Genomic DNA, 26,466 nt, shown 5'->3' on the forward strand with positions numbered 1-26,466 from the left:
TTAAAAGAAGGACATCTTTAATAGGCACGAAGTTACGGAATCCCAAAAATTAGGAATCGTAAGCGGCACGCGATCCACCTTGCCTGAGCAGTTCTACTGAGTTAGTTCGACTTTTTATCACCGCACGGCAGTTACAATATGTCTTCAAGCCGTCTACGTTCTAACGATTGGTTCCCACTAGCGATTCAAATCTATACCAGGTTACGGGAATCCTTTGTGGCTGGTGAAGTTGAGGGCGAAAGGAACTGACTGAAGAGAGTGCCTTATGCATGAACATATTAAAAAAAAGGAGACAAGATTTGTGGCCCATTACCGTTGTATTGAATCACCATCGTGATTTCTTTCGCTTTATGACAGTCGGAGTTGGATTATGAAAAGCGTTCTCGTCAGTTCGGTTATACTCAAGGTTCCGATAGGCTGCAATAAGTGAAAAGCTTGTCCCTGCTTTATACGTTACGATCTTTTGCTTCGTCACGCCGCCTTAGCAGAGATATGGTGCTTAAAATCAGTTCAGAGCAACCCTGAGATCCGGATGTATACTTGTACATCAGTTAAATACCATTAGGTAAGCACTATTTTCGACAAAAGACTAAAAAAATATAACGACAAAGGACTACATGTACATGTATATTTGATAGATATTGTCCATAGTTGTACTATAATTAGTACTATTGTCAGGTTTAGCTAAAAGCACTTCGGACGGTGATGATACTATTATTTTCCACTTCAGCTAAAAGAAATCATCTCCAATATCCTCTCTGCTGTGTTTTGTTTATAATCCTGATTACCTTGATTGCCGGGGAAGCCTTCTCTAGTAATCTTAAGTCATCAGCATTTGGTCTGGGGGTGAGAGACCTTGCTACCTGATGGGCTGGCACTGCAAACTACCTGAATCAACAGACCACATGCTGTCAACTGGTAGAACGCATGAGTCCAGACTAATGTCCTCACAGAATAAGAGGAAATGTGACGAATCGGACGAGGTAAAGTTTCACCTCACTGGCGCAAGTTTGCGGAAATGCTTGTGATTATCAACACTCCGCCCAGTGTCCACTTCAGAAATCGTCACTTGTGATTATCAACTCTCCGCCTGGTTTCCACTTGAGCTATTATCTTGTGATTGTCAACACTCCGTCCAGTTTCCACTCATGATAAACTGTTTTCATTTGTTATTATCAACACTCCGCCTGGCTTCCACCGAGTTCTCCACCCGCCTCAAAATACATTGTATGTTTGCGGTTTTGAGCATATTAAAATAATGTACTAAAACAAGACCACAAATCGGCAAAGATATTTATGCATATGGAACCATTAAACCAATAAACCGACATCAATAGACCAAGGAAGGGGAATCAAGTGCAGCGTATTCCCGAATGATCATATCGATTTTGCACGAGCTTGAACGACGGCATCAGGCCCTTGATATCAGAGATTTGGCACGACAATCACCTTATAGTCGTGCTAAGGCTTTAGATCGGGGGCAACGTCTAAATGCACTAAGTGACCTTGGCTTTCCGATTTTCTCTATAGATCTACGCACAATGCCATGTGTTCGATAATGTGGGTGTTCTATGTTACTAGTACTTGATTTTCCTCAGTACGGATTCATTGACGGGTTCGCTTCGCACTAATCACGTCCTTCGATTTATGGATCCGATATTGTCAGCGGACTTCCTCCTTCCGCTGGCAGTCCTTCCTGGATAAACAGGAGGAGAGGTAAGCAAATTGTCCCCGATGCGAGATTTTGGCCATTTCAGTGATACCCGGTGTGTAAGGAAACTCTTTCCCCAAAACATCCCGGGGCAAAAATATTAGCTTTCCAGAGAACCATACCTTACCTATACCTTCCGGGGACATGTCTTAGCTTTCTAGACCATAATTTAATTCGTTACCATACAATAAGGAAGGGCACTATTTCAGAAACATCTTTAATTCCGATCGAATTAAGATGCTATGCCAATGTCATAGTCCCCCTATACTATTTTTAGAGTGATCTTGCCGGGGAAGGCTCTGACAGCAGCTGCCTCTGTTTGCAATTTTAAAGTCAATTTTTTTGACATTTTAAAATTATGCGTTCAAATTTGCACGATGGGATATACCTGGATAGTCTTCTATTCTACTTGAGTTCATGACGAACGAAGTTTTAAGACACCGACCATTGGCCCTTAGTGGGAAATATCTTGGGCCCCTATGTGTATAGTATATAACTTGCCTACTTGCCGTGTCAGTGGAATATAGCGATACCATCCGTATCTCCGTAGGGCTGTCGTAATGGCGTAAAAATTAGCTCAATGGTACAGTACATAATAATGACGTAGGCATGATGGGGGTCCCAGGATATCTCCCATTACTCTTGATACATACGATACCATATAATGACAAAATCACAAGGTCTGATCTCTGGAAAACAAAGAACTGACTCCCACCAATCAAATTCGCGTTCGCTTTATTATCATAGAGTCTAATTGATTTAGTATTTCGAGTTCTGGCCGAAATGGAGGTGCCTATAAACAAACGTCTGTAAAATCATGAATATTAATTTCTTGTAAATCATATGCACCCAAGCCTAAAATACTTCGTGAGCACTACATAGGGTTTTAGACATCCCATTTTCAAAAGGGATCGTCATGTGCATTTTGACATAATGTACACCAATTCAGTCAACAGCTGATGGAGGATTACACGCATGTTTCCAGTGCTTCCATTCATGCCTATGGTTATGTACATGGCACCAAATAAATATTCCAATCTTGGTTTTGTCAACACCGTAAAACTATGAGAAAATAAAAATATGATCTGCTCTTAATAGTGTAAATCGTATAAATAGAATTTCAAGCCATCTGTTAGACTATCGTGTTAAAAAAAGGGGGCAAGAAAGAATAATATCTGTCTTCTCAACGTTGGTAGCAACGTTTAACATTTGGTTTCGAGAAGTCGCTCATATAGATAAATACCTTAATTATGATTGTTGCTTGCATGCACCCTGATATGATGTTTGCTATGTACTATATGCCCAAACGAAGAATACACTTGGCTTGTATCGATTCAGCTACATTACGATTGTGTACAATGTCACGTACCGGGGTCACCAAACCACATGTCAACGCTTTTCATTACCGCAGCCATTCTGCACTTATTAACCTGCCGAAGAAATCCCAATCAATTATTTATTATTAAGGTTGATTGTTTTGTTCATTCTGTTCCTTAAATCTGAGTAATAAAACAGGCCAGATTACGTGTCAATAGGAATGGATCTCGTATTAAGGTGAATGAGTATATCACAGCTGCACGTACCAGGTCACCGAGAACGATTTATTCCGATATCTCGCTGATCGCCTACGATAGTCGATACAATACTCAGTTTGCTGTTATGCTTATTTATGTTTCATTCCTCTTACACCCCTTGCCTATCAACGGCATTCTGAACCCCATTCTCTATACCCCCTTTATATGTAGCCGAGGTATGTATCAGTAAGATGCATAAACCTTGGTGATCAAGATGATTAACGGCGTGACAACTTCAATTGACGAACCCCGCGTGAGCATCCAAAAGGTCACCAACCCGATGCATCCACGCAGTATCTTCACGTTAAAGGGTAACTCGGCAGGAGCTCAGAGTTCAAACAAGTGGTATCCAGATTAACAATACACACATTTAGGGAAGTGGTGAAAAGTGCAGGTGTAAAAGTTTTAAATGTCCTCGAATAGAATGTCCGGGGAACTAAGTATTCCATTAAATGTATGCGCTTTTAATCACTGATGTATTGACAGTTGTGGTCTCTATAGAATCATATACATGTACATAGCATAATCCGTCAGGGCAGGACTCTTTTTGACTATTTAATATTGGTTAACAGAGAAAACGGGTCGATTTGTCATCAGCGTTGATCCCTAATCAGTGAGGAGAATACTCAGAAACGGAACACTACAATAATAGAAGACAGACTGTCCGCTATGGTTACCTGTGTGCACTGTCATGATTGTCCACTATGGTTACACTTAGCGAATGGGATTTGCTCACAGGTACAGTCCTACCAGAAAGTAAATGTCCACAGGTTTTTGTAATATCACAGAGATAGAATGAGATAATTGAATGCAGTTTTCAGCAGAGAATGGTATATCTAGTTGGCCACATATCTGTTGTATTTAGACCCAGCTAATCCTGTATTTTCATTATGTAACAGGCAATTTTTTAAAAAGTCCAAAAAGTAACTTTATCTTATTTCATTTTCGGTCTTTTTCACAATGTATGGGTGAACTATGATGCAACAAAGGTTTTTTTGCTTTCATTACTAGAAAATTCCTGCTAAATTATATCACTTTAAAGATTAATTTTAGCTCGCTACAGGTGATTGTTTTTTTCAGACAGCTGGTGACCTTTGTGAACAACCCTCATAGTCAACAATGCAGTCAGTCAGGGTCTTTATGGCCAACTCAGCTCATACATGAAGGATTGGGGGTCTTTATCAAAGGTTATGGAAGAGATAAAAAAAACTAACATATAAATCCTAAGCAAAAATGTGTATTTGTCATGACTATCGAACACACGCTATGGAATTGCAAATGCCAAAAAAGTATGGTCACAAAGCACAGTTCATCGGCACATTTGAATTTTTAGACCTTTTTGATTTTTAGACCTTTTTTGAAATGTTTGTTACATAGTGAAGGGATAGAATTAGGTGCATCCAAATACAACTGATATATGGCTAAATATTACATACTCTGCTGAAACCGCATTCAAATATCTTATTTTATCTCTGTGATATTTGTTAAAAACGGTGGACATTTACTTTCTGGAACGCCTGTACATGTAACCATAGCAGACAGTCTGCTTTCTATTATTGCATTTTAAGTCACTTTATTGAGTACTTCGAGCCAAACGCTTGCAGTCACATAGGCCTATTTTGGTGTACATGTTAATACACAACATGGTACATGCAATATTTTTCACATTTTAGGCAGATATGGGAGAAATAAGCGCAATTTGTACCCTGAATTAGGCATTGGATAAAAAAAAACCTGCTTTCTCTACATATCCAGGATAGCTACCCCAGTTGGGTGTTCAAGATATCGTCCAGAAATACAGTACCTACCAGCAAATCCACGTTGAGTGCCATAGAACAGGAAATATTCGCTGTTGAATCTGCCTGTGTTTGCAAATGTGTTGTTGTCGTCTGCTTGCGCTATGGTAACCCTTGCAGACGCTGTCCGAATCTCCACTGATATTCATGACCTTCTGTAATTTCGTCGATTTGGCCCACATTGCTCCTGCTTATAGTTATACATTGTAGCCGGCTTGGATGAAGCTAAAACAGCTAGTACAAAGTGTATGCATCTAGAGCTTGTTTGTAGTTTAGTATATGCCACGCCAATTCAATCACCAGTGACGAAAAATTTATAATATCGCACTTAATATTTTAATTACAAAAAGATATCGCCTGGCTATAGGTTTCGTCAAATTAAGTGTAATCAAGCCGGAATCGAACGCTAACGAATTGAGTTCGCCCGTACTATCCAATACAGATATGATATATGTAATACCAATACATAAATGTATATAATTGACAGTGAATACATAAATTGACGATAAGTTACGTAATCTAACCATTCCTTGTTTTCACGAAGTGTCACATACATGAATAGAGGCATACTTAAGCTTGGTCGACTTGATAGACCTAGGATAACTAAACGGAAGTACATGCGTCGTCCACTAGAATATGAAGAACATAGCACAGCTTGTCGAAGGGAACGATTCCTTGATTTTGGACTATATTTGTGAGACAAGATTTTTGCTTGTTATAGAAATGTTAGTTTTTCAAACCGCGATCAGCGATTACAGGTTTTAAGTACTGGTAAGTTGCCGTTAAATGGTGTTTATCCTCCCCCCCCCATATACCCACCCACCTATACCCACCCTCCAATTCAAATATCCTATGTGCATTGGCGTTGCCTTTGAAAATGTACCAAATCTTCTTTTCTCTCGTTGGACAGACACTCCCAATCTGATGACAAATTCAGCTGTTCTTCGGAGCGTTCTTTGTCTTCATAAAGCGGTTATATATGTAGGCAAGTTCCTTCAGGCAAATATCCTTCCTGACAGTTGGCAATCTGGTACATCTCCTCAGTCGGGATGTGCTCCAAATGTACCCAATTACTTCCGGATACCTTAAGAATCGGCCAAGCTGAGCACAATGGCCATTGTTGTAATGTAAGGACAACGAAACACATCGTTGCATGTGGTGAGATTTTGTGGTGTCACAATGATCGTAGCTTTTTCCCGGGGTGCTTAATCATTTCCTATTTTTCTTTGCAGGATTTGTCATAAGTAGAGGCTGGGCGATGGGGAATAGTTGTGGGTGAGTAAGAAAATACAGCCCCTTAAATCTAAATACTCCCCAAATTCAAATAGTTTCCGGCGTGGCCAAAATGCCATTTATTCCTTTCCATTCTATTAAAAGTGTGAGTTGTTCTGTCGAATTCGAGTCGCTATTTGCCAGGTACAGGCCATTCCTTGAATATATGCAAGCATTTGTCCAAAAATTGTTAATAACAGTATGCGCGACCCGAAGCCTCCCTACACAACTGTTAGAGGTCGCGTCAGAAGACTGGGTATCAATCTCTCGCAGGGATTGCGTACATGTGATAACCCATGCTACCAGCTCTGATGGTACAAAATTAACAGCTTCTAAAACATAATTTCTTCCAAACGAACTATCAAACGTTTTTTTTGTTAAAATTAGACGATCTTGATTATAATTCCTGCATTAAAATGCCTTTTTGCTCGATATTTTTAGAATCTATATCGAGTATCCCTCCACGTGTGCGTGGCAGAGATTGCGCATGTGTACAACATAAGAAATTGAGTAATTGAGGTTAACATATCAGTCACGTGACGGGCAGCCCTGAATGGTAATCTTGAGCGACTTTACTGCTTCTCAAGATAGTGGCTTCTTACAAATACTAGGGCGTTGTAAGGTGCGAATTCAGCGCAAGATTGGGTCAGAGTGGTTACTGTAACTTTTGCCTAAAAAGCGTGTTTTCATCACAATACATGTACATGTGAGTTTTGGTTACAAAATCAGTGTCGCACAGTTAGTTTTCATGACCTTGAGGAAAAGTACGCGTGACGCAGTCCTCGGGTTGATTAAAAAATAATCGGCGATGCCTGGGAATCGGAGTTGGAGTGATGTGTTTTGAAAGCGGTTATTCTTGCACCTAAGGAACCCATCGTGCATTGATTAGATCGCTGACGAAATCACCCAGAGGGATAGAAGAGGCGTGTCTGAAACAATACAGCTCGGAATGTATAATAATCCACCTCCTACCTTCTGCAAATAATCAATTCTTCGAGGAAAACTCCAGTTGGAGAACATAGTAAGCGCGGCTACTACAACTCATTACTCCATTCATTCATCCAGTAGATGGCCTGGTGTTTTTGTCCAGGTTAACCTCGCTTCCCGGGGGCTGATTAGCTGCCGACCACGTGATACATTGTACCTGGAGTCTGCTGAGGTTTCGTGAAATCTACAAGGAGCAGTCTGTTGTGGAGGTCAACGTGAATGAATGGCCGTTATGTGCCGTGTGACGGAGTGTTCAAGTTAAACGTGACAAAGGTCAAAGGCTCCATCAATGCAAAATGACTCTATCTGTATCCGAAGATAAAATGGGAACACAACAGCAATTGTTGCAATTCGACGGATATAGATGAATCTGGGATTTAGATACTTGGTCCCGTGATACCCTCGGCTCCAGAAAAGTTGGTTACGTCACCATACCTGCAAACGAGGTTGCCGCAGTTTCGTTGGTCAGTTTTGTGAACATGTGACCATAGCCGGGGGCTACGCGCCCACATAAATTGATGGATGCACCCTTGTAATGTTTCAGAACTAAAGGGAAAATTATGCCGGGACAACGGTACCGCCTGCTCTACTTCAACGCCCGGGGACGGGCCGAGCTTGCCCGGCTCATCCTGGCGGCCACTGGTGTGGACTATGAGGACGTCCGATTCGAAAAGGAAGAATGGCCGAAGATAAAACAAAGTAAGTTTAATCAATATCACAATTCATTATAAATTCATCATACCCTTTATTCTTTCATTCTTCCTTTAAGCTTTTCAATTTCATCATGAAAACCAGTATACCTTATCCTATGATCTTGCAGCATCGGTTAAATATTTCTAAGGGATTTCAACAAATTAAGTGGCGAATATTTTCATAACCTTCAACCCAGTCCTACTGTCTGATTGTCCCATTCGAATAGAGTACATAATACAGCTTCTCCCTCTGAATTAGTCGTCAACGGTTATTTGACGACCAAGAACATGTCTCATTGTTAGTTTCCTCTTTGGTCATTTTAATCCTGATGACGCGAAAGTGCCGAAAAGTTAGTTCTGTCATTGCGCGCTCTTCGATGAAAGCGTTATTGAAGAAGAATAAGAGAAGTATATGAAACAATAATACGTAAAGTACGATCACATGGAGGGGGGGGTATACATTTTATAGGCCGTATTCAAGAACGTATTTCAGTTAAAAACCTCCATCATTGGATTTGTGAGGCTGATGCATGGCCAACAAATACATTGTATCTAACGTGCTGAGGATATGCAGTAGTTTCCACCAAACCCCTGGTAAAAAACACACCGGTTTATTCCATTATTACAGAAAATAATCAACAAACGCGTTAAACGTATTAAATCAAGGCATTGTCCTATTGTCGTCATACTAAGTTCTCTGCAGAGAGTTATCATATCGTTGAATTCACAGCTGATTCAAATCGTTGAATCGTCCATGCAGTGTGTGCATGTGTGATGTACATTGCCCTATCCTTGGCAGGATTCATTCCAGCTATGTAACTTAAGAGCCAAAGCAGGTTTCTGTAGCTTATAGTTAAGCTTTTTCTTAATCGCAGAGAGGGGTGTCCGAAGTTCACCAAGAAGGTAACACTGATGCGTTTTGAGGCACCTGCTGTAACAAAAAGAATGTTTTTCTGGTCGCCCTTTCCGTTTATCAAAATATCATATCACCGAGTGACGGCATCATTGGCGTACCTGCCGAGCAACTGCTTGAAACACTTCCAATGAAAACTACAGTCAATAATCATCTTGAAAGGGGGAAATGCATAATTCATTGGTTGCTGATACATGTAGCAAAACGTCATTGAAAAACAGAAGAAGAAAACACGTTTCTCTACAATTGAATTTATCATTGTTGAATGCACACAAAGTCTCCAAATTATTTACACGTTACAGATTTCAGCACGTCATCCGACGCAATGATTATGAACCATCTCATAAACATCTTTCAAACTGGCCATTTAATATCATCCTATACATGTAGCTCTGACTGACTCGTTCTTCGGGGGCGTTAAGGGGAAGAGATACTGGGTGAATTTTTACAAGTCTGAAACCCAATTCTTGAAATAAAATGAAAACTGTTGTTTGCTAACTTATATTTAGTATCAATTTGAGATATGAGATATGAGACAGTCTTTCAGGTTCACAAATCATCACAACTATGAGAAACAAAGGAATTATTTTGGTGCAAGGAATAAGCAAACCTGTTGATTTTTCACTGCCAAAAACCTTATCAATATCTTTTCTGTGAGGTTTTGTCCCCATCTTGATACGCTACCAAGAATGCTGATAGGCCTAATTAGCTACATGTGTCCAAGCAGCATAAAGCTGTGCAAACCATCGATGAATGGAAAAGTCATGTAATATGAATAACAACATATCATGTCACCAAGCTCTTACATCGCTGTTTCTGGGCATGTTGGCTGTTAAGTCATCATACTTTAGAATTATCTAATAAAATTCCTGGAAAGGCCATATATTGGCCATATGCTCCGCATAAAAAAATTGTATGCCTCTGTCCATGTCTGTTCATTGGCCTTTAGGTCAAAGTGGGTTCAAAACTGGTTCCTCTCAAAACCTCATGATTAAGCCCATTGGAAAAGTTTGAGCAAACTGCAAATAAAATCACCATTTACTCATAAACTGTAGGCGATTGCTTTCTTAAAAATGCTAGCTTGCCCTAGCAATGACCCTTATTCACGCATTGATAAGGCTTTTGGCAGAGAAAAATCAGCAGGTTTGCTCATTCCTTGCACCAAAAAATACCTTTGTTTCTCATAATTAAGAAGATTTGTGAACCTGAAAAGACTGTTTCATTTATTCAATATATGTGTTACTGACCCCAAACACATCTTTGATATAAGTAAGCAAGCAACATTCTTTGTTTCATTTCATGTTTTCGGTTTCGGACTTGTTAAACGTTCAGAAAATTCACCCAGTATCTCTGCCCCTTTTAAGGGGCAGAGATACTGATTTGTCGTCCCTGAGCTGTTAAAACAGCTTAGGGACGACAAATCATTTGGATCATAGAGGGCAGGCATCAGAGTAAAAAGCAGTTACACACTTTTTGCTCTTTAGCTCTTTACCTTTTCATTCATGAAGCATCGTTAGCACAGCGAATAAACTGACTCACAGCTGTGTATGCCTTGAACCACTGACAACGATTTGTCTGGTAGACTTGGTTTCTCAATAAACATCACTATTCGATTTCAGTCCGATAAGATCGGTAAACGGTTGAATGGGTAAGAAATACAACTGGCAGCGGTTGTGTGTAGTTCAATACATCGCAGAATCAGAACAGCTGGACTTTGCTCAACCAGCAGACCAAAAATAATCAGTTGATTCAGGTCATCAACAGACACCAAACCTTCGGTTGCTGTGACCTTTCCAGAGGTCATAGATCTTGACCTACAGTGCCCGATAGAAGACAGCAAATGGTCAGATCGAGGTAGTCGCATAAAACGAATGATTCGGAATAACTAAACTTTCTATGACACCGTTTTAACAGTGTTCGGTAGTCGTAGACTTTTTTTAAACTTACCACCCGGGGTTACAACCAGTACATCACACCATGTACTATTTTGAAGCGATGGAATGAGTTGCACAAGAGATTACGAATCCTCAATATCGACCCGTCAGGGAATGCCAAATCATAATCACGTTTTGGCGATGTTTGGCCTTTATGCAAGCCAGGTGTTACACCATGGGGTTACAACCAGCGGGACAACCAGTACATCACACCATGTACTATTTTGAAGCGATGGAATGAGTTGCACAAGAGATTACGAATCCTCAATATCGACCCGTCAGGGAATGCCAAATCATAATCACGTTTTGGCAATGTTTGGCCTTTATGCAAGCCAGGCATGACGTCCCGTCTATCCTTTATGGCGACAACGACCCAAAAGCAAGCGCGACAGCTGTGAACTTGCTAAAAAAACAGTTTGAACAACTCTGACCCAACTCAACTCAAATTAGGCCTGTAATTGAAACTTTTCAAATTTACATCAAGTACTTGCTTTAAGTTAAAAATATATAAGTAAGTAAACTATAAAACATTCAAGAATTTATACCCTATTTGAGGTGAAAGTATAGTGCCTCCATTTTGCCAATCTAAGAAACGCCATAACGCATCTAAAACCCACAAAATGGTAAAAGTATCATTTGGTGGACATTGTCACATTTGGTCTCCATGGCCTCCTAATAACATATTGCCCAATTTTTGGTGTTCGATAGTGGTCTAGCGTTTCTGAGATTGGCAAAATGGAGTCACTATTGTTTCACCGTAAGTGACATCGTCGGCAGATCCTTGCTGGTATAGAAACTCGCCACTCGCCTTAAAGAGGGTGAGACCAACATAATAAATTGGTAGAAACATGTCTAAACTAAAGTATGTAAAATTTCATGAATGTTATTTGTAGAAATATATCATTCAAATAATCTACCCAATCCTAAAATATTTCGTGAACACATGAAGGTTTTAGACATCACGTTTCCAAAAAGGGCAATTTGACAGAACCGAAAGCATACTAATTTGGTAAACACTGAGCTGCTAAATGATTTCGTCGAATGTTTCCAGTGTTTCGTACGGTTTTTTGCTCGGGCCTCACATAAAAGTTTAACAGCCGCGCAGCCCCTGCCGAAACTATAAGGTGTTACATCGAAACAATAGTGTGTGACGGCTTGAGTTCAAAACAATCCTTCTAAAGAGAACATTATGATTAAACAGCATTTGAAATTCACCAGTGAAATATTTTAATCTTGGTTTTGTCATAGCGTTAAAAAAAGAGAGATGATAATTGATCTCCACGATTATCGATTAGGCATATAACTTTCGATAACGCAAGGAGGTTTGAGAGAAACCGAAATTGCGCAATAAGAAGTTTAAGAGATGACTTTAGTTTCTTATGGATAATGCAACTAAGAGTTAAGTCATAGCTTCACATTTCATCTCCTGTAAAATAATGACTAAGTGAGAAACCACTGGTTCTGAAAGTAATTGAAAAAAAAAGATCGAAGTACTCTCCCAGCAGGCTGGTATCTTTACTCTTGGGAATCGACAGCAACTTTTCCGTGGGTCGCCATCCTTTCCGATGATGTTGATAGGTCAGCAATGGGGAAAAATCAGAAAACGGACTAAAACAGACCACATTGCAAAAATGAACAAAATCTATTTTTTGGATATTTCCCTGCGCCCGAAGTGAACGATTATAATTCACTTATGTGACTCTTTGAGTAATGGCTTAAAAAGTTGGAAATTTCGGCCTCCTGGAAATTTCGGCTTCAGATCGTTTCACTCCATTTTGCGGTTCATTTATTTCAACAAAGGCTCTTTCGGCTTCCATCCTACGACGGACACGGGAATTTCTATATCTTGTTTTGATAGAATAGCACAGGGCTCGTCACTCTGCTGTTTGTCCAGGCGCAGCACCCGGACAAAATGAAAACAAATTAGCACCTGGACAAATTCATGGAGTTGGAAATGGTTTTATTGTCAGAGCACCCGGACAGATTTGGCTGCAAACTTGGAGAGAATTGAAAAGAATTCCAAAATTTGCTAACAGCACCCGGCCCAAGAAATTTGCTGTGGAGAACACTGTAGCAAATTTGAACTTAAATTGGACAGAAAAATTTATCCCAGAAAAATATGTGCTATTACTACATCTGACATGTGTTATTATTTGCTTCAGGAAGTAAACTGTAGTGGTCTAAAACTAGCACGAACATTCCCAAATTTGTCGAGTGAGAGGATTTTCGGTTGAAATTGCTGAGAGAGTTGCTTCAATAAGATACTTCTCCGCAACAGAACGTTCCCTCAGCAATACTGTTTGAAATCCTCTTGCAGCGCCGTGTTGCATCAACACGAGGGTAATAAGCTCTAACCAATGTGCACACATCATGCTGGCTATACTTAAGTTGGTTTGATGTTCTCTTCACTTCTTGGGGTCATTGAGTGCATTATAGTTAACAACTGATCGGGAGGTTTGTATTTACAGTCTAAAAACTGGTGTAGAGAGGTTAGACTCCAATTTTCTGCGCATGTTTTTGTTTTTAAGTGCGGTTCATACGGTTTGTTGACGTTTTGAGAAATCAAGTCGTGGCTCATCATGTAAATAGTTGAATACTTTGACATGATCTGGCTACGTTTCGCATTGGCGAAGACGAGGCCATTCTGGGTACCTTGTCAAATAGCATTTCAGTCAATCATGATCTTCCAGCTTCCAAAACAGTGCCTGGGGAGACATTTGATATTCCAATCTCGGCATCGTTAAAATGTAATAGGCCTAGACCTCCTTCAAAACGAAGTGAATGCCCATTTCAAGGGTGGCAGTCTGTTCTTTGATTTCCAGATAATTTTAAATGAGCATTAACTTCATTTTTTAAGAAGTTCTAATTGCTCATAGGATTCTAGCAAGAGGCATTCTGTGGTGTCAAGCGATTTCCGCAATTTCAGCGCTCACCTAATTGAAGTTTTATATTTTGAAAGACGAAGCGGCCACCGCGAGGAACTTAGTTTAAACCATGCAGATACCTCTCAAATGAGATTCGGACACCTTAAAATCGTTAACTGTAACTTGAAAATCGTACAAGGCAAGAAGGGTCACTGATTATTTCATAAATCTTAGAAACTTGTTCAGCGGTTGAACTTGCTTTCTTGCACCCTGGTTCCTTGGTACGCTACGAATTCATCACGGAAAGTACGAAGGCCAATAATTTTCTGACCGACCCGTTGATAAAGGTTACATTCTTGGTTGGTCTTATCATTAGCAATGGTGTTTATAATTCTCTTTTCATCTTTGATTATTTTTGAATGAGAAATTACAGAACTCAATATAACACATTAAACACCAGGAATTAATCAAGACATCTCTTTATTTATTCTTGTAAATACCAGTACTGATATCAAACCGCCTGTTCGTTATTCATACATGAATTCAGGAATCAAATATGTATGCCTCTGAGCACAATATTACAAACATACAGGAGAATCTGGGAATCTCAGAACTGAAACACTTCTGGATAATCAATATGGTTCCAATCGGATGACGTCGGCAAGTGCATCCTAATCCATCGGGTACTTAGGCAATTTGAAGAAATCTGCCGACTACTGTTCCGCATTACCTCGGCCTTATGCTGCTTAATTTCACCTGGCGCACTCGCTATAAGTGCATCTTTCTCCAAAACAAATCAAACCCGGCGTCTTACCTCAGAGGTGCAAATAAACTACAGTTGTGTACAGATCATAATCAGATAGACCAAGTAATTAGCCAGAACTCGCATTTTCTCTTCAAGAATAAGTACAATTATTGGCTTAAATTAACTTTGGATGTTTCTAATCGGAATTCTTCAGATTGCTCCAATTTTCTGTTTAGCGGGATATTAACGAAATCAAACGCTTACCGCCGCAATTGAAATTTCTGAGGTTAGACCGGGGAAATAGTTCAGAACTCTTTCGATTGAACCGTATGAAGAGCATATTTATGGTCTGGAGCGAGGCTGGTTACTCTAATTTGAGACATTAGACAAAGACACAGACAGGAAGTTGGTGTGGGTGGGTGGGGGGGGGGGGGGGCATTTAAGAGCTCTACCTCTCACGATGTGCCACTAATATTCGATATACCACTGATAACAGATTTCGTGCCCTTGAAAATGATTTTTTATGTCAGACACATTCAATTTTGGGACATACACAGCATAACAGCCTTTGGGTCTTGCCGGCCTCGCACAGAAACCGTCGTGCATGTGCACGTCACAGTGAGTTCTTGCTATCGTCAAATGCAAGACTTCACGTGCAGTTATAGGGAATGAACCTCTGATGTAGCCCCTCGTCTTCACGTAAGGTTTCACGTTAGGGGTGCCAGCTTTTATCTCAGAGATATCAAGCTTGTATCGATCCAATTTGTCATCAAAATTGTACTTTAATATGTTCTGTACTCTAGCGCCTAACTGCTGTATGAGAGCTGTATAACATGCCTGGATGATGTCGTCGGGGTTGAGAACTAGAGTTGTGATCAGCTTGTGATTAATTAACACATTTTCATTAATGCGTAGTGCCTGCGTAATGCCGAATTGATATCTGCTTTATAAAAAGCGAGAAAATGTACGAATAAATGTGAGTCTTTTTTCGATAGCTAGTTGGTAAAAGACGACCAACAGCGCTACATTGTGTGGTGTATTAAGTTCTACATGTATTTGTGGTTTCCTGGCACTTGTGATTGGCGTCAAGTCAAGTGGTATACAACACAGTTAATGGCCCCTAAGATATATCGATGATATTGAGTCTAATGGTGTGTTCACACTGGATGCGAATTGAAACCGAATTCCGTAGAGCGCTCTCCGGAATACGAATTGGTTAATCCAGTTTTAGAACGGTCGCGTCACACTGGCCCGAATACGCATTCAAATCGGTTTAAAACGCGCCACACTCAATGCATACTAACGACGCGCCATCTATTATTATTATTATTATTGTTATTATTTATTAACCTCCCATATGGGGGAATAAAATTTCAAGTACAAAACATATAAGTATATAATATCACAGTTTCACACAGTCATTATTAACAAGTTAAAATCGCGTAAGGTGCTTGACCATTTCCATCTCCCGGCCATGCCTATTGCCAAAGTTCGGGTCAAAGAGGAGTGTCCTCAGCGAGTCGACACCACCGTCGCTAAATGCGGAGAATCCCGGCCTCGCCCTCGAAAACGAGGCCAAAACCGGGGAAAACCCCGCCGCGACGATGTTGCTGACCAGTGTACCTTTGACCAACGAACCGGCGGCAACATACCTTGCCAGGAAATGGAAATGCAAGTCACGTGCAAGGGAGTTGATTTTTCCCTATTCTATGGCATAACGAAAAACGATTTGAGTTAATGAGATCATTTAAATACATCAGTTAACTAGTTCGGAGCACTGGTTCCCGCGGTCAATTAAGGTCACTTTCCATGCGCCGGGCGCATGCGCAGTGCGATCGAAAACCTTAATTCGTATCAAGCGCGTCACACTTGAAATCTCAATACGGTTTCGTTGATTCGGATTAGCTGATTCGCATTCAATTCGGTTTAAGAACCGTGTTGGTTAAAGCGGATTGAGATCGGTATGAACCGAATTGAGTGTGACGCCCCAATACGTATCAACGTTTTAATTCGAATTCAATTCGTGTTAAAACCCCAGTGTGACCACGGCATTAGACTTGCCAACCACGTTACCTCGGCTTCACACGGCAGAGGAAAATTAACGCCATACTATTGTACAAATCATATTAAGACAACAATCTGAATTGATATGGTCTTAATAAATTATTGGTACTATCTGTATGATAACAATCTAACTAAGAATATAACTTGTTAGGTGTCTTAATCTAGAGAACGAACTCGCGCAGTTTCTGAATCTGGAAGCAGTCTCATATGCGCTGTATCTGAATATGAAGATAACAATCTCATTTGCGCTATATCTCAATCTAGTAGACAATCTCATTTGCGCTATATCTCAATCTAGTAGACAATCTCATTTGCGCTGTTTCTACATCTAGAAAACAATTTCATTGGCGCTGTATTTGGAATAAGCGCAAATGCGATTGTTCTCCAGATTTATAGAACATCTCAATATTATTCTATATCTAAATCTAGAGAACGAACTCACTAGCGCTGTATCTAAATCTGAATTAGTGAACATCTCACTTGCGCCGCATCAACACGGGTTAGAAAACTCTCATCTCATGTGTGCTGTTATATGCATCTAAATCTAGAGAAAAACCTCACTTGCGTCCTAAATCTTGAGAACAACCTCATTTGCGCTGTATCTAAATCTAGAGCTGTATCTAAAGCTCATTTGTGCTGCGTTAATCTCATCTGCGCTCTGTCTAAATCAAGAAGACAATCTCATTGGCGCTGAATTTACAATCTACGTTAAAAAAGCGCATGTTTTAAAAAGTGATTGTTCTCTAGATTTACAGAGCAATATCAATCTACATGAAAATCATGAGGACAAACTCACCAGCGCTGCATGCATCAAATCTGAATCAGATATCACCTCTACATGTCAGATGCAGAGAAACTGAGATTGTTCTCCAAGATTAGATACAGCGCAAGTCTGTAGCACAATCTTTCTTGCTCATGAGCTGACTTACTCTGTATGTAAATTAAAAGATAGTGGCTCACTTGCTCAGTATCTTAATGAAAAGATATTAGCTGCTCTGCATCTAACTAGACCATTAGCTTACTTATTCGTTGACTTAAACCAGGGTACGACTGCTCTGTGTCTAGATAAAGTTGACTTCGGCGCATTTGTCCACTTGTATTACTGACAACGAAACACGAGTGATGGTCGCTTGTCGGGGATGAAGTCATATAAAAAGTATTGTGACCGATATGTAGTGCTAGGAAGAAGTATCTTTGCGAGCACGTATATTCCATTATGTATCCCTAGTGCTGCGTTGTTAAGTTTTCTTTGCGATTCAAACATATTTGTTATGAACTTAAAAATTGTCCAGCTCAGTGAGCCTGGTATCTTTCATGGCTTAAAGAGATCCAGTCGTGGCACAAGACTTTATTTAGACTAGCTGAAGGTGTTAGAAATAACTGAATTGGTGATTACTTCTTATGCAGCCTACATAATCAATTACTTGAGGGGAACTCGAAACTACTAACATTTATCAATGGAAGCTGATTCCCGCCTTAATTTTTAACAGGGACGTTCAAAACTCCTCATTTTTATAAGTGTCTCGCTATAGGTTTAAAGTACATATTCACCACTATAACTACATGCATCAAGGCTTCTGGGTGCACTTCAACATACCCAGTGCAAAATAGTTGGTAATCTGCCGATCGAAAGAAAAGGAAGAATGCCCTTGTCACTTTTGTTGTTGTTTTTGTTGTTGTTGTTGTTGACCAGCCCTATTTGAACTGTTTGCCCCCCCCCCCCCCCCACCCCAATTGTTCATTTTATCCTTTTGCGTACATTAGGCCTACTAATCGAAATCGTTTTCTAATCATGGTCTTGAGTTTATTGCATTGCTGTTGAAAGTCACAACTATACATTCATCGTCTTCAGTCATCTCGGAGAGATTACGACCACTGTGGAAGCAGTATTACTAGAGTACGAAAAAAAAGAATCAGCTGCAGACCAATTTGTGGCCATCCTAGGAATCCCTTGTTTTCTAGAATCCTGAAAATCTAAATGTCCCCTAAATAGGCAGTGCTATCAAGCTCTAAGCACTACACTCTATACAGATTATGGTCAGTGCTTTCAGCTATACTCTAGCCTCACTCTTCTAACACCGTTTTGGACCCGCTCTACCAAAACTAGGCGCTTGTCGCATCTGAACTTGACAGGTTGATACGGACTTGTTGTTCATTTCCCTATTGTAGACCTTTTGTGAAATGTGACCAAATCAGTTTGTAATAGATTTCACAAAAGGTCTACAATAGGGAAATGAACAACAAGTCCGTATCAACCTGTCGAGTTCAGATGCGACACGCGCCTAGTTTTGGTAGAGCGAGTCACATATGCAAGCCAAGCCCCAACGTATAATGCCTTTTGTCGTTCGATGCCATTCAACATTGTTCAACCGAGATAACCAATAGGGGGTGACATTTCTGATGGTCATGACATCATATCTTGCCCTTGGCGTTTTTGTGTTGATTTCACAGCAAGGGTTCAGAATGACAGGCAGATAGGCCCTGAGCCAATCAGGTATGAAGGGGACTTGACCTGTTCAATGCGCATTGTGCTGGGGCCAAGAGATAATGAACCAGTGTAGAACGGTGAGTTTGGCAAGATAAATCTATACTGGCTTTTGGCCATAGCGCTACTGTCACTTTTTAGGCAGTGCTATCACCGCTGATGTATCGACACTAGGGTGGTGTTAGTTCCAACAGCACTGCTTTCACCTCAATATATAGACAGTACTGTCAGCTGTTCATGCAGAACTTTCTTTCCCGATAGACAGTGCTCTGTCAGCTCTAATTGGCCGTTATGTAAGCCGTCTCGGCTATACGTTTCCGTTCGGATGACAGGAAACCGGAGACGCGTCAAAAAATATTTCAATCAGACATTTCTCTGCCGTAGTAGAACCTTGGTAAGGATCTCGCCTAACAAGGATCGCAACTTCATTCACTTCAAAGGTGAGCTTCCAACGGCAATGTACCCTGTTAACCTCGATTGATATGTGGAACTCCTTCATAACAACTGATAGTGTAACAGTAATCAGGGGAGCTCATTATCCCCTTATCTCTGCAAGAATTCCTCGAGGAAATCTTGCATATCCGCCATGTACACTAAACGTACGCTGTAAGGGGTTGGGAATACTTCGGTATAAACCTTGCTTCATTCCTTCATAAGAATGCTAAAACAGCCCTTCGTGAACTCTCGAACGTCGTCGCTTCATTTATACAGCGATCAAAAGGGCAAAGAATTGAAGATTTGGGAATCATAGCTGATCAATTTTTAAAGAATACACGAACATGTGGTCTATGATGAATGATTTGCTTTATTTTAGGTTTTTTTGCGGTTGATAGAAAATATTAATCTTACATATTTCAAAATCATATTTCTATCGTGAAACAAAGTCACCTCATGGCAAATCTAAAAATCGGGTCCTTGACGTAATTGGTGTAAGTAAGACTACATGTATTTTAAAACTCACTCTTACAAGTATTTTGAATGATGCTGATTTAAACGAAAACGCACATTGTGACCCAGCAGTAACTTTGGCCTTGATGGCTGTTAGATAAGCAAATAACGAGGTGCAATGACCCTTATCAGAAAGACGATACACACCGATTGAGTGCTGTCTCTTTGGAGATCCATGCAGATGTTAATTTACTTTTTAAAGTTATTGCTACTCAATTCAGCTTACTTTCTTGTTATGCAGACGTTCTGGTTCTGTGCCCCTTGAAAAAGGTCGATAGCTCATCATGAATGTAACAAGATTCCTAGATGATACTCGGAAAACAACTACCACCAACGTCACTGTTGTTTCTAATATCACAATTGTTGCTCTTATTCCAATCAAACGATATATCTCATATCAGCTACCTCCAACGGTATATTTACATACTAATGTATATCGTTCATAACATATCACTTTTTCGCCCATCTGTACCTCAAAAAGTGTAATGCGTCTTGCAAGGATAATATTCTAGGGACGAGCTAAGATTTGCATTCCAGTCGCGCACAGTCTGGCTTGTATTGCTCGTAACATTTCGCCCACCACTCAGATGCCAGGACGTAGTGCTATTAAATTATGAAATAAGATATGTGACGAATGTTAGCATCGTGTCTATTTCATAGTTTCTATTTCGAATTCTTCATCAACTGAAAAACAAAGTAACCCTAACATATTCATTGTTGGCATAGTTGGAATATTCGTATCTCCCGAAGTTTATCAACCGCATGACCCAGTTTTGTCGGTACAACTGTAGCAGCGCCAAAGGCAGACGACGACGATCGGCTGGAAATTTCTCTGTTTTCTACTTTATATTTTTGGACAGGCTTTCTGTTTGTCACAATAAAGAAAAATCCGTCGGGCGTACTCGTTGTCATTTTGACAAATCACAAATTGAGAACTATAGTGGCTCAGACGGTTATGGTACCTCTTTAATCATTCGATATTTGAAATTAGAGGCGTCTTTTTCAATATGTTTGCTTCATTTATCACGATATACCAGCCGTTTCCTTAGCATGACCCGGTGTAAAGGTAGAAAATGTTCCCCTGGAAAAACTGTCCGCGAATATTGTATTCTGACGGATTATGGTAAATGGTTCTTTCGAGACCATATGACCGTCAATAGCTCAGAGATGCGCATAATATAATCATTTGATCTCCGGACTTTTCAAACTTCTTCACCGTCACCTTTATTTAACGGTAGAAAAACAATTAGGTCCATAAATCGGATGCACGATAAGCTAGAAAATACCAACTACCCATTAGTAGCACTAACAGACAGCTATAATTCGAGTTTGACAGTTAGTTCTCAAGTTTACAATTCCCATGTCTCATCCCGAAGCACCTTCAAGTTACAGAGTGTTGATAATCACAGTTGTCGAGAAGTTGATTCCTTTTCCTTGCGGTTTTCACCATCCCTCAAGAAGATTTATCTCAAAAGAAAAAAAAGTTGTTGCAAGTTCGGATAACATGTTGCGTTAATCGACAATCCCAGTACTCCTCGGCGAACTTTTCGTGAAACAATCTTAGATATATTGATATCGTGGGTTCGAACGCACTTAAAATTGCACGCTCGGTTCTCTTATCGTTTAGCCGATAACAAGGTACATGTAAAGGGAATTAATGCCATGATATATCTTTTGGTTATGTAATTGAATATCGGCGGCACGAGCTAAACGATCGACCCCTGCTAGGTTCGATTTCTCGCCTCCTGCGGCGACTGCGATTGCGCTCATTGCCCGCAAGCAATTTGCTTGGCTTCGGTTGCAGAGTGCGTCAAGTGAGATTGGCACCTAACAACTCCTCGGGTAACTTTACCTGAAGCGTTTTCAGTGAACCCTTGACAGTAACCATAGCCAGTGCACCCCATGCGGTGAACCCATGATGAGTTCACCCACCTACCACCTGGGGTATGGAACGGTCACGTGATACAAGGTACAGTACTGATTATGGTGTCACGCAATGTTGTCCTGATTCTGAGGCGTCTTGGATCAGGTTTTGGCTCACTGCACTGTTTTCGTTATTGGATGAGAAGGCTCTACCTACTTGCCATATAGGGAGTTCGGGAGGGGCGGGGGGGGGGGCAAGACGGGCTCAAGAAAAAGCACCGAACTGGTGGGCAGTTGGGTTATCCATGTAGCTAATTTAAGTATTGCATCAGATGTGTCACTTTGTCCTGAAAAGGCCACTTTCGTCAGCCAAGTATTTTAAAGGGTGGGCCATCTCAAGGGTTAACGATAGGCACCACCATTTCGGCTAGAACTTTAAATCCTAAATAAAAGCAATTAGAACTCTTTCAAAACAAAGTGAATGCGAATTACAAGGGTGGCAGCACACGTTTTTTGTTTTCCAGAGAAAAGACTCCTACCCTTGCAATAGGCATTCATTTCATTTTGAAGAAGTTCTAATTGCCTTGGGGTTTGAACTTCTAGCCAAAATGGCGGTACCTATATGGTCAACCCTTGGGGGGGTCGGGGGACCCTCTTACTCCCGCCAGTTATATCGTACAACTGACTGACGCATCAGGCTATAGAATCAACCGTTCATGTAATATTACAACCTGCTAGACTGCCGCTAATTCATTGTACATAGTAGATTCTGGCCATTTCCTTCAGCAATCACCCTGATGAGGATGATACTAAGTTCGATTTTTACTTTGGTTGGGGGCGTAATCAGTTTGAACTATCATGAGAGTCTAGTTCGTCGATCAATGCGTTGATCACATCGATATTCTTGCCAGCTGCCTTGGGCGCCGATCAATGGAAGCGTACTGACAACCCTCAAGTGTCGTCAACAGCATCATCGACAACCGGTTGGTTCAAACTCAAGTGGCATGGCGACCTTGAGGTGTACATGTATTCGAGAGGTGGGCGATGAAAACTCGTTTATGCATGTATACTGCCAATCAATGCCAATAAGGAAATAATGTCAAGATGAAACGGATAATTTTATATCATTTTATATCGGGTGATCATAAAATTTTCTGGCATTGCAAGAAATAGGATTGTCATATCCGTGGCTATTAATCACCATATACAGTTTGTAGTGTCATAAGTGTGTCAAATAAGGCGTGGGTTTCATTGTCCTGTTGTGTCATATTAATTGGTTGTCAAAAAGGCTTGGATTTCTACTAACTGCGTATCATATCCAAGAGTAAGAAACCCTGCCAACACCGATATGTAAGGTACAATGTGTAGTTCTGCGTTCACTTGCCAATAATTACATGTATCTCTTTGTGTCTAGACTCAGGAGGTGACATTTCATAATGAACGTATTGTTATTTTTGGTTTTTTTGCAATATCATTTTCATTCAAAAGTTCCACCCAAAACTTTTAAAGGGACACTCACCCGTCGAGGATGTCCGTTGTGGTAATCAGATGGTTGTGACAAAACCGAAAGGTGGTGTCAGCATAACCTGTATGTGTATCTCAGTGCCGTATCCATAATCTGGATGCATGCAGCAGAGACAAATCTTACACCCCTCGGCTTGAGTTAGAGGTGTTCTAGGGGCTGTATGAAAGGGTCCCTCACTATGGGTTTTCTCACTTTACAGCATTTGGTCACATTTTTTGTCTCGAGGCTGAATATAAACGAACTAATCAACTGATTCATAACAACAGACGTCTTTTCTGCGCCAGAATTTAAGATGTCGTGCTTTTTGCTCATTAAATTCGACTCTGAAAGATAACTCTTGTCAGTCTAGGAGTTCTCGTTGTTGCATTGAAAGGTCAATGCGTGCAACCACCACTCCAACTACTTATACGCCAAAGGTAAATAAAAGCTCAGAATGATGGTTTACTCGTATATCATCCATTTTTCTTCCTGCTAGAGTGAGACATAGCATTTATCATTTCTTTTACGTTTGAATCCTGTCAGCCAACAAACGAAACTCCAACCTCGTCACAGTGCTGCAATATCAGTCGTGGGGGAATGCACGTTCCTGAATCAGACAATATCGTATGAACGAGGTTCATTTGAGGCTCGCAGCCAATTGCAATACGCCCCTAAAATGATATATAGCACAAAAATTGCCTTCGAGGGTGGGCATTCGGTGCATTATAGTCTAAGTAGATACATGAAAAGGGCAACTTGTCTAACTGTGGTATAAGAAATAATTTACCATCTCAATGGAATATAAATAATGATTTTTGAACGGTGGTTGCAGGTACAGTCGTGGGTCGACATGGCCCCGTGATTGAGATTATTCGAGACAGTTAGCGTTGCAGGCTGAACTTTGACTACCTCGCTGGCTCAGCATCAGAAAAACCTACATGTATCATCTTTCGTTCGAAGTTGATGAAAAAAAATGATTTAAATGTACAAATACTGAAGCGGGCCAAGAACACCATTTGGTTTCGTGTTGAAATGGTAACGGACGATCTCTCATTGCCCAAACCGCGCGCCTCTGATTTATATAGAATACTGTTAAGTGTCAAGGGGGTTATTCAGACCCGATTATTTATATCGCTAATTGAAAGATAATCGGAAATAAAAACAATTATGCGTTGGCAAATACCAAGAGACGATGACTATCCTGGTTTTGTGAGGTTATTGACACCAATTGAAAGACTGCTGGCAATCAAACGGAAGTAGCTGTCAAACAAATAAGGTTTTTGTGACATCTACCGAATTACAATTAGCATTTCACTTATTCATGATTAGTAAACTGGGTACGTTTCACCTTGGTTAGAAAACGTAAGTAAACTTAGATTCAACTCAGACTTTAAACGTACATGAACATAGATTCCAAATTGCGTTGAACTAAGTTCAAAATATAGGCCTAGGTCTATCACCTTAAGAACTCTCTGGCGTAGAAACATAAAACACACACTACTCGGTAGACTGATGAGTATTTCTGCATGGTCAGAAAACTTTAGGCCCAAAGTAAGTTGTAACAAAGAAAATATGAGATAAATGTAGTGTGACACCAGGGCTAGTCAAGACGCTATGTTTGTTCTTAATCAAGAACTTTGAGCACCGGTAGACGAAAGGCCTACATAAATACAGATAGTCTGTTAATTGGAAACTCCCATTCCAAACTTTAAGTTGGGTGCAGACAGTGAGAAAGAAAAACAAGACAGAATCATGTTGAAATATTTGAGTGGAATTTGCCATGTCGAAAAGAGCAAAGTGTAACGAATTTGTACGAGAGTGCAACAAAGTGCTTTGTGAACCTTAATCTTATTAAAACATGTTCAAGCGAAATAAAGGGCAACGTATTACACAGGTCGAGGCGCATCCAATTTGGTACTTTGGGGTTGAACCGTTTCAGGAATGCAGTTTTCGTCCAACTCTCAGATTTCTGCAGGTATCACCAGACGTCAGGGAAGACACGTTTGAAATGCCTTTGGGTCCGATGTCGGTGCATGGAGGTATTCGTTGAGCACTGCACTTCTTAACCTTTTGTCTGACAAATAAATAATAATGGCTTTTGGCAGGTGTACTTAAAGTTAGACCAATTACACCTCAACAATTCGACCTCAGTGACCACAAGCAAGTCTTGTGGTTGCATCTATCATCAACAACGTCAAATGCCAAGTTGCCTACATCTCTCAATGTAACAGTTCCAAGTCGACTCCTAATGGTAAACAATCGATGCATCAAATTGTACCCCTGTACCACCTGGGCCGGGTATATACAAGGTATATAATATGTTTGACGTTAATCGTTTATCAAATGAAACAAATAAATGATAGGTGATCATGAAACTCTTTCACTGTGACCATATTAGTCCGGGAGCTGAGCGACTTTCATTCAACATGCAGGGTACATGACTTGCACAAATGATTTTAATGTGTTGTGGGATACGGTAGAAACCCAATTCTTAAGTATAACAGATAGAAACATGGTGCTTCTGAGTGAGATAAGCATGATTTTATTTGTTTTTAAGTGGCAGAGTGTTTGGAAATGACTTTCTATGTATTTTGCCTTGATTTCCATAGAAACCAATTTAAAATTTGATTCCCTGTAACATATCAAAAGAAGGCTTTTGAAAATGTGCTTATCTCACTCAAAGGCACCATGTCTCTATCTGTTGGTAATACATTTATAGAGTCTAAATCCAACCGTTCAAGATGTACGTGTACATTGATGCTGGTTCTTCTGTACAAAGCTCCATTCGGGATCCAATGATGAAGTAATTGACAAAAGTTCTATCCCCTCTATCTCCTAAACTTGAGATAACTTGCTTTCTATGGTCAGGTACGCGTTATCTATCCCACAACACATTAAAATCATATGTACCCTGCAGGTTGAATAAAAGTCGCTCAGCTCCCGCGGACCATGTAGTCAGGCATTGATCTCCGTTTTGCGAGTTGTCGCCAATTCGGGCAACAACTAGAGGAATTTGACTATCCAATGCATTCACTTCGGGGAATTCGCTAAATTTTACCGATTGACAAGTGACCAAGCCAATTGACAGTGAACAATGGGAATTCGTCGTCGTTG

At 40.4% G+C, this 26,466-nt stretch overlaps 1 protein-coding gene across 2 annotated transcripts in view; it reads left to right on the top strand.

The window, feature by feature from the left end:
• Positions 1 to 26,466, top strand: part of LOC135488065 (hematopoietic prostaglandin D synthase-like) — a 38,468-nt gene that overhangs the window by 2,675 nt on the left and 9,327 nt on the right. The window contains exons 1-3 of one of the 2 annotated variants that reach the window (XM_064772464.1): positions 1,444 to 1,716; positions 6,314 to 6,356; positions 7,885 to 8,039. In XM_064772464.1, coding sequence (XP_064628534.1) covers positions 6,340 to 6,356; positions 7,885 to 8,039 — 172 coding nt within the window. In that variant the 5' untranslated portion in view covers positions 1,444 to 1,716; positions 6,314 to 6,339. Of the gene's footprint in view, positions 1 to 1,443; positions 1,717 to 6,313; positions 6,357 to 7,884; positions 8,040 to 26,466 lie in introns of those variants that run through there. The other variant, XM_064772472.1, reaches the window with a different exon arrangement.

Source organism: Lineus longissimus, chromosome 1 (genome assembly GCF_910592395.1).
Source record: "Lineus longissimus chromosome 1, tnLinLong1.2, whole genome shotgun sequence".
Classification (NCBI taxonomy): Eukaryota; Metazoa; Nemertea; class Pilidiophora; order Heteronemertea; family Lineidae; genus Lineus; species Lineus longissimus.